This window comes from Branchiostoma belcheri, unplaced genomic scaffold (assembly GCF_001625305.1).
Source record: "Branchiostoma belcheri isolate BF01 breed outbred unplaced genomic scaffold, Haploidv18h27 scaffold17, whole genome shotgun sequence".
Classification (NCBI taxonomy): domain Eukaryota; kingdom Metazoa; phylum Chordata; class Leptocardii; order Amphioxiformes; family Branchiostomatidae; genus Branchiostoma; species Branchiostoma belcheri.
In genome coordinates this window covers 2,968,079-2,980,859 of record NW_017803157.1, presented here as the reverse complement: position 1 = coordinate 2,980,859, position 12,781 = coordinate 2,968,079, and the positions used below count along the sequence as shown (strand labels likewise).

At 46.0% G+C, this 12,781-nt stretch overlaps 2 protein-coding genes across 2 annotated transcripts; both read right to left on the bottom strand.

The window, feature by feature from the left end:
• Position 1: 1 nt before the first annotated feature.
• On the bottom strand, positions 2-5,334 carry LOC109466776 (IgGFc-binding protein-like). Its single transcript, XM_019764603.1, has 10 exons — positions 5,203-5,334; positions 4,358-4,418; positions 4,028-4,200; positions 3,435-3,810; positions 2,709-2,917; positions 2,219-2,340; positions 1,707-1,857; positions 878-1,238; positions 612-761; positions 2-260 (listed from the first exon to the last, which is right to left on the bottom strand). The coding sequence occupies exons 2-10, from the start codon at positions 4,407-4,409 to the stop codon at positions 136-138; spliced, it is 1,719 nt and encodes a 572-aa protein (XP_019620162.1). The 5' UTR covers positions 4,410-4,418; positions 5,203-5,334; the 3' UTR covers positions 2-135.
• Positions 5,335-5,796: 462 nt separating this feature from the next.
• On the bottom strand, positions 5,797-12,670 carry LOC109466780 (IgGFc-binding protein-like). Its single transcript, XM_019764608.1, has 10 exons — positions 12,577-12,670; positions 11,735-11,795; positions 11,235-11,407; positions 10,440-10,812; positions 9,945-10,153; positions 9,369-9,490; positions 8,539-8,689; positions 7,711-8,071; positions 7,074-7,223; positions 5,797-6,046 (listed from the first exon to the last, which is right to left on the bottom strand). The coding sequence occupies exons 2-10, from the start codon at positions 11,784-11,786 to the stop codon at positions 5,922-5,924; spliced, it is 1,716 nt and encodes a 571-aa protein (XP_019620167.1). The 5' UTR covers positions 11,787-11,795; positions 12,577-12,670; the 3' UTR covers positions 5,797-5,921.
• Between the last annotated feature and the right edge of the window lie 111 nt (positions 12,671-12,781).

Sequence of the window (12,781 nt, the reverse complement as noted above, 5' to 3'; positions counted from 1 at the left end):
GTACGATTTAGTATGTTTATTTATGTGTGTATTAGGTATTAGTATCAACAACTTCTGATTAGTTTATTCAACAGGTATTAGTCATAGATATGTGAGGTTCAAAGATGGAGTACTAGTATCTTGAACATGAGCCAATCAAGCCGCCAGGAGGCGCTTCTTCTGGAAGTGATACGTCATCGCCATGACGACGACCATGACCACACCCACGACGACGACAGCAATGGCGGCCACGACGAACTCCTCAGTCTCTGGCTCTCCAGCTACACAGAAATGAAAAAAAAAATTACAGGCTTTAACAACAACTCCTGACCATATTTGGCGGGGGGCGGGGGTTCGGCTAGTGTTCGGGAGGCCAAATTCGTGAATGTGTGACAGGCCAGCACGTCGGCAGAATGTACTCCACCTGCGCAAAACCCTAATTCTTCGCGCTTTTCGTTGGACGTTTGGTCAACGTTGCATCAGAATTTTGCCATTTGCAGACGATATCTTTTCCAACATAACATTTTTGGACACTACAGACGGGATGTTAACCTTATATGGGCGAATAAGACCTTATATGAGAAGTTCTGCCGAAGTGCTATGCACAATACATTACTGGTTTCGCGCCTTACCGAAGTCCTCTGTCTCCTCGGCAGCCCTCCTGACGCGGTTGTCCCGGTTGTTTCCGCTGCTCAGGAGCGCGGTGACGACACAGTTGGACAGCTCCTGCTGCACACAGTCCTTGTAGTCGTCCTTGTCACTCTCACACGGAACTGGTGCCTCTAAAAGAGTGGGTAAACATGACAACACATTTTCAGGCAGAATAGTATTCTTAACGCCATAGATCAGGAGATGAATAAAGAAATGTGATCATATGTCGAGTAAAATTTGATCTTACGTGCTGCCAGATCTTCGTCGATTGCTCCGTCTCCATCATCGTCCAGTCCGTTGGCCAGCTCCTCGTCAATCCGGCCGTCACAGTCGTTATCGATGACATCCCCGGGAACGGTGGCGGAGACCACGCAGGGCGCGGCGATCTGAGCCAGCCGGAGCCCGCCCGGGTAGCCGTACGACTCGGGGCTGGTGAAGCCGTACACGGAGATGCCGAAGGTGACGATGGGGGAGGTGTGGACCAGGGTGTGGGTGCCATCGGGGATGTCGATGCGGGTCCCAGACATGGTGGTACCGGGAATGGCCGTCCAGGTGACGCTAGCGTCGAGAGGGTTGCCGTCCAGACGCAGCCCGGCCTTCTCAGAATCCTAAAACCGTCCAATCAATCAATCAATCAATCAATCAATCAATTGTACAAATGTCTATCTATCTATCTACATACGATAGTGTAGACGTCCACAACAAAGACCTTGTGACATCAAAATTACAACACCTCTTACAACACTTTTCTTTTCTTTAGAATTGATTTTACAATAACTTCCAATAATTATCGTTTTCCAATATTTGTTTTGGAATTCATGGCACAAATTTGCTGAATTTGTAGCTTCTTTGTACGATTTACAGTATGGTCGAAAACTTTATTTGGAAACGGACGAAAATTTCTACGCGCTGGGGATGTCATCCATGTAATCAAATCAACATGGCCTAACTGAGGTGTGAGTAGCAATAAATATATACCCCTCTGAGTGTTGATAGACAACATGAACATGCAGTAAAATATCACCATATACAGCATCATATCCCATTGACATCGTGCGAACAGTATCATTACGTGCCTGTATCGCAATGTTGACGTGGTGAGTCAGTAAGCTGGGGTCCGATAGCAGCTGAGTGGTGGCGAAGGTGTAGTCGGCTGCGAACTGCTGCAGGGGCGGGATCATCAGCATGAAGGGGTCGGTGGCTGTGTTGTCGGCGGCGGCGGTCTTACTGCATTGGTGGAGAAGATAGATAAGCCATTACTTTCCTACTGTTTTCTCATCATGAGAAAACGATTTCAATACTAAATTCAACCCACATATCATAGACGAAGTGAGTAAATTCGTCTTCCACTGTCTCAAACAAAGACGTCAAACCCAACAAAACTAGTACAACAAAACAAGTACAACAAAACTAGTACAACTAGTAATACTTTTACTTATGTACTTATAGATTCTTGGTAAGTTATGTCCAATTTTAGTGGAACAGACTGCAGTATGGAAGTCTTATTCAATTCATTCATAAATGTTTATGGAAAATGAAGAAAAAGAAGGAATACCGTATGTATACCATATACGACATAAAATCGTACCTGTATTGCATCAGGAGCACCGGTTCAGTTGTAACGACATGGAGGTACTCGTCCGAATCGCCACTAAACTTCCAGTACTCACCAGCGTTCAGAGTGTGGGTGTTCTTGCCTGTGATGTCGACCTGTCGACGAACGGATATCTGGCGTTATATTAGGTATCAATCAATCAATGAATCGTTCGTGGGCACCATAAACTGATGAATGGTGACTACAGACACGCATAGGTCCCGCAAGGTTGATCTATTCCCGGTACAGACCCTCCAGTCAGTTCTAGTGACCCCAGATCCTGGAGTGTGTGGAAGACCTGGTCTTCTGACCTTCATGATACGCTCGGATATGGCATGCCGGCATCTACCATTCAGCGATATGGCATCGACCGTTATAAATGGCAACGACCGTTTACGAGACGGAAACGCGCAACAGCTAACATGTTGCTTTATATGCCAAAGTTCTCCTCTGCTTGCGATACTCTGTGAATCCTGTAGCTAACCTGCGTATTGTCCCTAGCTGCGATGACCCTAAAAAGGTCCCCTGCTGTCCTCTTGGCGAGCGGCACGGTGACGAACTCCTTCCCCCAGGTGTCCACGGGTGGAATCATCTCCACGATGTGGTCTCCTGATCCAGTGTGTCCGTTACCAACGACGGCGAAGAGATTTCCACTCAGGACAGCGACGTTCTTGTCGGAGGTGATCTTGGACCCTGCAGGACGTGGGAACATGTATACGGTTCGTGTTACTACATGATACAGAATACATACTCTTGTAGCTGTCATGATTACAAAGTGCACTTTCCAAACACAGCGTGTTGCGAAGTTGACATTTTTATTAACATGAGAATGTACGTATTGTTTTTGGTCTGCCTGTGAATGTGTATGTGTCTGTGTGTCTATGTCAAGGTGAAGGCCTTTGTAGATTGTGATGATTTGATATCTGGCTAGGTGTTAGGAAGACCAAGGTCAATGTGTAATTTTAGCCTCCTGGTAGCTGTCCTTGCAAGTGCAGTAGCAACTTCTTTTGTTCTGGACATGTTATGGTCCTGGACTTGCATATATAATGCCATGCACATATTCTGTCAATGAGGAGGTAATTTACATAATTAATCATGAAATGTTGAAATGAAACCTTGCTAAAGGAAGGGACTTTCACATGATATACATGTACACACACACACACACATACACACACACACACACACACACACACACCATTCCACTAACCTGTCAAGTCGGCGGCATCACTCTGTACTTGTAGAGTTTGCAGACGGTCCAGAGTGACGGTGATGGTCTGTCCGGCCGTGTACGCTGTCCCGCCAAACGTCACGTCCTTCGTCGGCACGATGTTCACGGTCGTCCCGTCGCTGACGCCGACGATACCGAACTGTGACGGATGGTTGTTAATCGGGACGTAGCAGGAGACGAAGTACTCGGTCCCCAGCACGTCGGTGGGGATGGCCAGGTAGGCGTCAGAAGACGCCCGTTCAGCGAAGACGCCGTAAACTACGATCTCGTCGGTGGCAGTTACGAGGATACCGGTGTTCTGTTTGTCGCTCCCGCGAAGCTCCACGCCAGTACGTGGCAGATTGATGGTGTTGACCTGGAGTGGTAGACATACGTAAATCTCTCCATCTAAACGGCTGAACAATTGTTTGACTAGTTAGACGCGAGCCGACTTTGCGCCTACCTACTCCTAAACCAAGGTTGGGGGCCGTTCGGCTAGTGTTCGGGAGGCCAAATTCGTGAATGTGTGACTGACAGGGCTTATATATATACATGTAGATGCACTATATACAGTATGTTTTATAAAAACTCACCTCCCCGAATTTGATGTCAAAGGTTTGCTGGAACCCCGCGGAAGGGACCTCCACAGTGACTGTGGCGGGCGTCTGAGTAGTTCCCGCCACCAACAGCCTGGGTTCGTTCAGGTCACGCTGCATGTTCTCCGTGAAGGTCAGGATGAACTCCGTGCCTTTGTTGTCGCGAGCACCTGACAGGTTATAGAAAAATCAAGGCGTTAACCGAAGGAAAACATATTGTTTTTGTTACGTTTCCTCTTCTTCTTCCTCTTCAAACCAAAACTGACCTAAACCAGACCATGGTAACTAGTGTTGGTAACTAGTGGTATCAATGTTAAAACAGCTCACCTTGGCCTGCTACGACCAGCATCAGAAAAACAACTACAGAAATGGCCTTCATCTTGCGCCTCTGGAATTTAAAAAAAAGGCCTGTTGTTAGAATTCAAGTCGAAATCCATTCATTATTAACCATAATATCCAAATCATCTGACAGTCTTAATCCCATTGCCGCCTATACATATGTGGTTACGTTTAGACCACGATACAAAATCAATATTAATGTTGTCTTGCAAACACTTGTGTTCGTATGTTGACTCGGCCCGTATGATACGGTTGTCAAGGGTTCACTGGCATGCCTAAACTGACCGTAAGTACAAACCTGTCTTAGATTTTGGGACATGAACGACGTCATAATGCAGATACATCAACAGTAGAGTTTGCAGTATTCACATCATACGGATGTTCCAAGCTACGGCAAGATACAAATGAGGTACAATAAAAGTACCCCAAAGTAGTTAAAAATTTGCTACCCAAAGAACATGGACTGCAGATGCCGGAGAATTAAAGTTCATGCACAGAAGTCATGCTTCACTGATTTGTTTGATTTCGCCATTTGCCTTGCCGTTACAACTCTCTGTCACAGAAACTTTACCAACTTTCAGTAATGTGTAGAACAGGTATGGCTAACTATTAGAATTGCATCCGTTAATAGCTTGGTCAGGTTGGTAAGCTCAGTCACTGAATAAAGATACTCTTTTTACACAACCAACTCTGCCGACGTTTCAGTGACCGTTTGTCACCTTCCTTAGGGCAATTCTGACTGGTTCACAATGTACAGCAGAGGTGTTGCTGCTATAAACGCGTTTCCAAAAGCAACATTGACATTGTAGTAGATGAAGTACATGTATACTCACCTAGGAATTGGCCTGCTGGCGCGCAAGGGGAAAAATCACAAATGCTGCGTTGTTGACCTGCACCCCGTTATACTTGTGAGCACAGTCGGTATTACCAGTCTCAAGTTCAGCGTTAGGCAACAGGCTCCTCCCCTTTGTTTGCGTTTGCGGTAGACATTGACCTGTTTGCCGATGACCCGGTACCCGTGGCGTTTCGTAAAGAATAGTATAACTACAACATTTTCAATTGCCATGCATTTTCCCCAGCAATATTTGTAGAAGGAGAACCGTCAATCTATCACTATAACTAGCTCTCTTAATTAATAATAAGACAGAATATCCCGCATCCAATTAGATAGGGCACTCTATGCCATATTTTGTGAGTGGCACGACAATCATATTTCATTTGAAGTACATTGACCATTGATTGAGACGAGCCCTTAGCAAAATATTGATACACATTTCTAATGATGAAATGTTGGGGGGGGGGATGTTTCAAAGTTGAACAACCCTTGGTAAATATCAACATTCAAATTACTCAGTCAAGACGCTTATTATACGGCACTCATTAAAATGTTCAAAAGGAAGCAACAACAAAACAAAACGTACGATTTAGTATGTTTATTTATGTGTGTATTAGGTATTAGTATCAGCAACTTCTGATTAGTTTATTCAACAGGTATTAGTCATAGATATGTGAGGTTCAAAGATGGAGTACTAGTATCTTGAACATGAGCCAATCAAGCCGCCAGGAGGCGCTTCTTCTGGAAGTGATACGTCATCGCCATGACGACGACCATGACCACGCCCACGACGACGACAGCAATGGCGGCCACGACGAACTCCTCAGCCTCTGGCTCTCCAGCTACACAGAAATGAAAAAAATCCAGGCATTAACAACTCTACCCTTAAGTTTGTTTTTTTTTCGTGAATGTGTGACAGGGCCATGGTTAAGGCGCGGTCACATCTCCCAACCCGGGGCCCGGCCGGGCAGTTGTATGGAACGAAAATTATGATATAAGACAGCAAAACACAAACAAAAGTTTTGGAAAATTAACCATGAGCACTAATAGTATATACTCTTAATTGTTTAAAACCCGGCCGGGCCACGGCTTGGAAATGTGACCGTGCCCTTAGGAGTGGGTCGGCTGGCGTTCGGCGAATTCGGCTACGGTTCGGTTTAAAACATTTGTGAGGCCATAAGGCGCTCTGGAGGTTCGATCGTAGTTGGCTGGTTTTCGACCGTAAGTCAGCAAAACACCTGCCAACCATCCTGGACTAAGAAAGTAGTGTTCAGAGCGTGTTCAGGGATCGAATTTGACTCCAATTTATAAGCCACATTTGTTTTGAGTCTACTAGAAAAGGTAGATGTGACCTAAATCTGTCCAGAGTGATCCTGAACACCAGCCGACCTGTTCGACTAGTGTTCGGGAAAGCGAATTCGTGAGAAGTTCGTAAGGCCACACCGATTTAATTTTATGGATGACATCCTCTGAAGACCCACAAACTAGTGCGCGCGGGAGAAAAAAAGAAAAATCCAGCCCAAAATAAAAATGCTACTAAACCACAGAAATACAAAGCTGGTACTGTGAATTTGCGACAGTACACATCGACGTATGTGACCAGCCGGCACATGCTGGATTTTTGCGGAATTTATGAATCGACACTGTACGTATGTACTGAGTTCTTGAGTCTTGGAGCTTCGGTAGCCTGGCTGCCGTCCACCAGAGTTATCACCACCATGGACTACACAGGCCTAAAGCCAGTCCAGAGCCTCGGAAGACGTGATCTTTTTTTTTTTTTTTTTTGAGATCGGGCGAAAATCAATGCGCGCGCGGATGTCATCCATAAAATTAAATCGGTGTGGCCTAAGTGTGTGACAGGGGCCTTACCGAAGTCGGCTGTGTCCTCGGCAGCCCTTCTGACGCGGTTGTCCCGGTTGTTCCCGCTGCTCAGGAGCGCGGTGACGACACAGTTGGACAGCTCCTGCTGCACACAGTCCTTGTAGTCGTCCTTGTCACTCTCACACGGAACTGGTGCCTCTGATAGAGGTGGTGAACATGACAACAGGTTTTCAGGCAGAATGTTCGAAATGGGACAAGTTCGTTCAACGTCGATGAAAGTTAGACATTGAAGTAGTAAGATACGCCAAAAACAGTTACTCAATTCAAGCACAGGTACTGGTAGTTGCTTGAGTAACTATGAGACAAGGTTACTCATTGACGTTTTCCAAAATCATATCCAGTTGCTTGAGTAGCTGTTTATTGGCGTATTTAACAGGTGAAGTAAGGAATGTAGTCATGTGGGTCTAACTCCGAATCCCCTGTAACTGGCCAGGGGATCCGGAATTAGACGGCCATAGAGGGTCAAGTTTACGACATCTCACAGACTCTGTGCAGGCAAATTGGACCCTCTATGGCCTGCTATAGCTAACTCCCCTGGTCAGCTACATTCCGTTTAGGCTCATGTCTACTAAATTTACTCAGCTCGCAAGGGAGTCGGGTGGAGAGAAGTAGAATTTTGTCTTACGTCCTGCCAGATCTTCGTCGATTGCTCCGTCTCCATCATCGTCCAGTCCGTTGGCCAGCTCCTCGTCAATCCGGCCGTCACAGTCGTTATCGATGACATCCCCGGGAACGGTGGCGGAGACCACGCAGGGCGCGGCGATCTGGGCCAGCCGGAGCCCGCCCGGGTAGCCGTACGACTCGGGGCTGGTGAAGCCGTACACGGAGATGCCGAAGGTGACGATGGGGGAGGTGTGGACCAGGGTGTGGGTGCCATCGGAGATGTCGATGCGGGTCCCAGACAAGGTGGTACCGGGAATGGCCGTCCAGGTGACACTAGCGTCGGGGGGGTTGCCGTTCAGACGCAGTCCAGCCTTCTCAGAATCCTAGAACCGATCGTCGATCAATCAATAATTAATCAATAATGCACATGCCTATCTGTATATGTTTGTGTAGACGTCCACAAAAAAGACCTAGTGGCAGCCAACTCCAAGGAGTTTGCAATATGTTCCTTGCCAACACCGACGAAAAGTGGTAGATGCTACTTGAAACGAGATCTGACAGTTTTCAAACTCTTTCAGGTTGCTTGTGTAGCAGTCTTGTTATCGACGTGTGCGTGGTAAACATGAACACACATCTGAGCAGAATTGGTGCCTCACGAACATGTAAATGAAACTCATTAGTGCATATCAGGCATCTAATTTGCCTCAAATGCATTAGTGAGACTTCGATTAAACCCTTTAAGCCCGCAAAAACATGATCGGCAAAATATGAACATGCCCCCAAATGATACCATACACAGTCTTCTTCATCGCATCTAGCGGACATTGTACATCATTACATCATTACATACCTGTATCACGATGTTCATGTGGTGCGTCATTTGATCAGGATTGGATATCAGCGGAGTGGTGGCGAAGGTGTAGTCGGCTGCGAACTGCTGCAGGGGCGGGAGCATCAGCATGAAGGGGTCGGTCCCCGTGCCGTCGGCGTCGCCGGTCTTACTGCATTTTTGGAGAAGAGAAAAATAAGATACACCTTTACTTTCTTTCCCAGTTTGCTCAGTGCCATTTTTTGTTGGACCAAAAGTTTTTTAAAACTCTAAACAATTCTGATAACTGTCAAAATTATAGGAAGGATGGCATTTAGCTACAGAATCCGTCCAAAGAGATAGTTTCCTAAATTGAAAATGCACAAAACACACAGCACAGAGAATCGCGTGTATGTAAAACATACCTGCGACTAGAGCTGTGTACCGGTACACAGTACCGATACTGTACCGGAAAAATTGATTAGGTACAGGTCCAAAATACCTAATCCCTCAGTACCGGTACTGTACCTAAACAATTTCACACCAATTTTATGCCTATTTGTGACCTCAAATGTGTAAATAGCTGGTTAACAATGGGTCCCTGTGTAAGGACAGTGTGTTCATGAAAACAAAAACACCTATATTTTATCTGAGCATTCGCCATAAACAAAGAATAAACCTTAACTATCAAGTTTATTTATGTTTTTTTTTTGTTATTGAAGGAGTTCAGAAGAGCATATAAATTGGTCGAATTGTTCAGGTACAGGTTCAGGTCCGGACCTGTACCTAAACCTGTGTACCTGTACCTGTACCTGTACCTAAAATTTGTTTAGGTACACAGCTCTACGGCTGCGACATAAAAAAAATCGTACCTGTATTGCATCAGGAGCACCGGTTCAGTTGTAACGACATGGAGGTACTCGTCCGAATCGCCACCAAACTCCCAGTGATCACCGGCGTTCAGAGTGTGGGTGGTCTTGCCTGTGACGTCGACCTGAACAACAAGGAAGGATATCTTGCAGTTAAAATTTAATAAACTACTTCAGCATTACCAAATGAAAAGGATGGATAAAAATGTGGTGGTTTATTCCAACCACGGCATTGCTTAGATCCACGTTAGGTCTTTGATTTCATTATATGGATGACATCCTCTGGAAACAAAAGAATTGATGCGAAAATAAATAATCAGGGAACCACACTAGTATCGGGCCGTTAGCCGATTTCCTTCGGTAGCCAAGATCTCTATCTAAATTGTCGCTACGGGGGAGTTGAGCCCGAGGGGAGTTGGCCGGACCTTCCAACCAACCCACGAATGTTTTAAACATTTTTGAAACATTCGGCTGGGTTAGCTGGTTTTTCCACCTCGACGAACACCAGACAACCATGCAGACTTTGCGCCCACCTACTCCTATATACCATGGTTGGTTGGCGTGTGGCAGGGGCTTTACCTGTGTGTTGTCCTTAGCTGCAATGACCCTGAAATTGTCCCCTGCTGTCCTCTTGGTGAGCGGCACGGTGACGAACTCCTTCCCCCAGGTGTCCACGGGCGGGATCATCTCCACGATGTGGTCTCCTGTTCCTGTCTGTCCGTTACCAACGACGACGAAGAGATTTCCACTCAGGACAGCGACGTTCTTGTCGGAGGTGATCTTCGAACCTGCAGGACGTGGGAACATGCAAAGCTCGAAATACTTTTCTATGCATACCCGCACTGGTGCAAGTAACATTAAAAATTACCTACACCAGACAAATTTTACCTGAACCATGCAGACTTCAAAAAGTATGGATCACACTAAACCATAGCAATTATTTCATGTGTGCTTCATAGATGGTAACAATGAATGCAGGAAATAAAAACCCACATAGACCCCTTTCTTGGTAGTCGTTTGCTCTTCGTTGTCCCTTCCTTACAAACGCACACCCACGCACACCATTCCACTAACCTGTCAAGTCAGCATCACTCTGTACTTGTAGAGTTTGCAGACGGTCCAGAGTGACGGTGATGGTCTGTCCGGCCGTGTACGCTGTCCCGCCAAACGTCACGTCCTGCTTCGGTACGATGTTGACGGTCGTCCCGTCGCTGACGCCGACGATACCGAACTGTGACGGCTGGTTGGAACTCGGGGTGTAGCAGGAGACGAAGTACTCGGTCCCCAGCACGTCGGTGGGGAGGGCCAGGTAAGCGTCAGAAGACGCCTGTTCGGCGAAGACGCCGTAAACTACGATCTCATCTGTGGCAGTTACGAGGATACCGGTGTTCTGTTTGTCGCTCCCGCGAAGCTCAACGCCAGTACGTGGCAGATTGATGGTGTTAACCTGGAGCAGTAGACATCAGAGAGGGAGTCAGTATCACTGCATTGAAATCTGAACGGCTCAACAAGTTTTTGGTAAACAATGAAGCACTAGTTAGTCTGCCATGCCCGTCAGTCTAACCTGTCAGCCTAACCCTAACCCTAACCCTAACCCTAACCCTAACCCTGACCCTAGCCCTAACCATAACCTTAACCCTAACCCTACCATTAACCCTTATTCAGAGAGACATGGATTAATACAAATAAAAGAAGACAAACCAAGTTCGGCTGACGAACACCAGCCGACCCAGCCGATTTTATGCCGACCATCATGTTTCGGGGCGTTCGGCTAGTGTTCTGGAGGCCAAATTCTGGAATGTGTGACAGGGGATTTATACAGACTCCCAATAACGTTCTATCACACATGCATGGCCTATAAGGACTCACCTCCCCGAATTTGATGTCAAAGGTTTGCTGGAACCCCGCGGCAGGCACCTCCACAGTGACTGTGGCGGGAGTCTGAGTAGTTCCCGCCACCAACAGCCTGGGTTCGTTCAGGTCACGCTGCATGTTCTCCGTGAAGGTCAGGATGAACTCCGTGCCTTTGTTGTCGCGAGCACCTGACAGGTTATAGAAAAATCAAGGCGTTTACCGAAGGAAAACATACTGTTTTTGCTACGTTTGTTTGTTTGTTTGTTTGTTTATTCGATCTCCATTAGATTTACATGAAATCTATTCTTCCTGGAGTCGCAAAATTACAATGAAACAAATGTACAGAACAGAACAAAACAAATGTTCATGAAAGTAAAACCAACATAACAAAAGGTGTGAGTCTTAACCAAAAAAATATTTTCCTCTTCTTCTTCCTCTTCAAACCAAAACTGACCTAAACCAGACCATGGTAACTAGTGTTGGTAGCTAGTAGTATCAATGTTAAAACAGCTCACCTTGGCCTGCTACGACCAGCATCAGAAAAGCAACTACAGAAATGGCCCTCATCTTGCGCCTCTGGAATTAAAAATGGCCTGATGTTAGAATTTAAGTCGAAACCCATCCATTATTAACCATCATATACAAATCATCTGACAGTCTTAATCCCATTGCCGCCTATACATATGTGGTTACGTTTAGAACACGATATAAAATAAATATTAATGTTGTCTTGCAAACACTTCTGTAAGTATGTTGACTCAGCCCGTATGATACGGTTGTCAAGGGTTCACTGGCATGCCGAAACTGACCGTAAGTACAAACCTGTCTTAGATTTTGGGACATGAACGACGTCATAATGCAGATACATCAACAGTAGAGTTTGCAGTATTCACATCATACGGATGTTCCAAGCTACGGCAAGATACAAATGAGGTACAATAAAAGTACCCCAAAGTAGTTAAAAATTTGCTACCCAAAGAACATGGACTGCAGATGCCGGAGAATTAAAGTTCATGCACAGAAGTCATGCTTCACTGATTTGTTTGATTTCGCCATTTGCCTTGCCGTTACAACTCTCTGTCACAGAAACTTTACCAACTTTCAGTAATGTGTAGAACAGGTATGGCTAACTATTAGAATTGCATCCGTTAATAGCTTGGTCAGGTTGGTAAGCTCAGTCACTGAATAAAGATACTCTTTTTACACAACCAACTCTGCCGACGTTTCAGTGACCGTTTGTCACCTTCCTCAGGGCAATTCTCACTGGTTTACAATGTACAGCAGAGGTGTTGCTGCTATAAACGTGTTTTCAAAAGCAACATTGACATTGTAGTAGATGAAGTACATGTATACTCACCTAGGAATTGGCCTGCCGGCGCGAAAGGGGAAAGATCACAAATGCTGCGTTGTTGACTTGCACCCCGTTATACTTGTGAGCACAGTCGGTACTACCAGTCTCACGTTCAACGTTAGGCAACAGGCTCCTCCCCTTTGTTTGCGTTTGCGGTAGACATTGATCTGTTTGCCGATGACCCGGTACCCGTGGCGTTTCGTAAAAACTA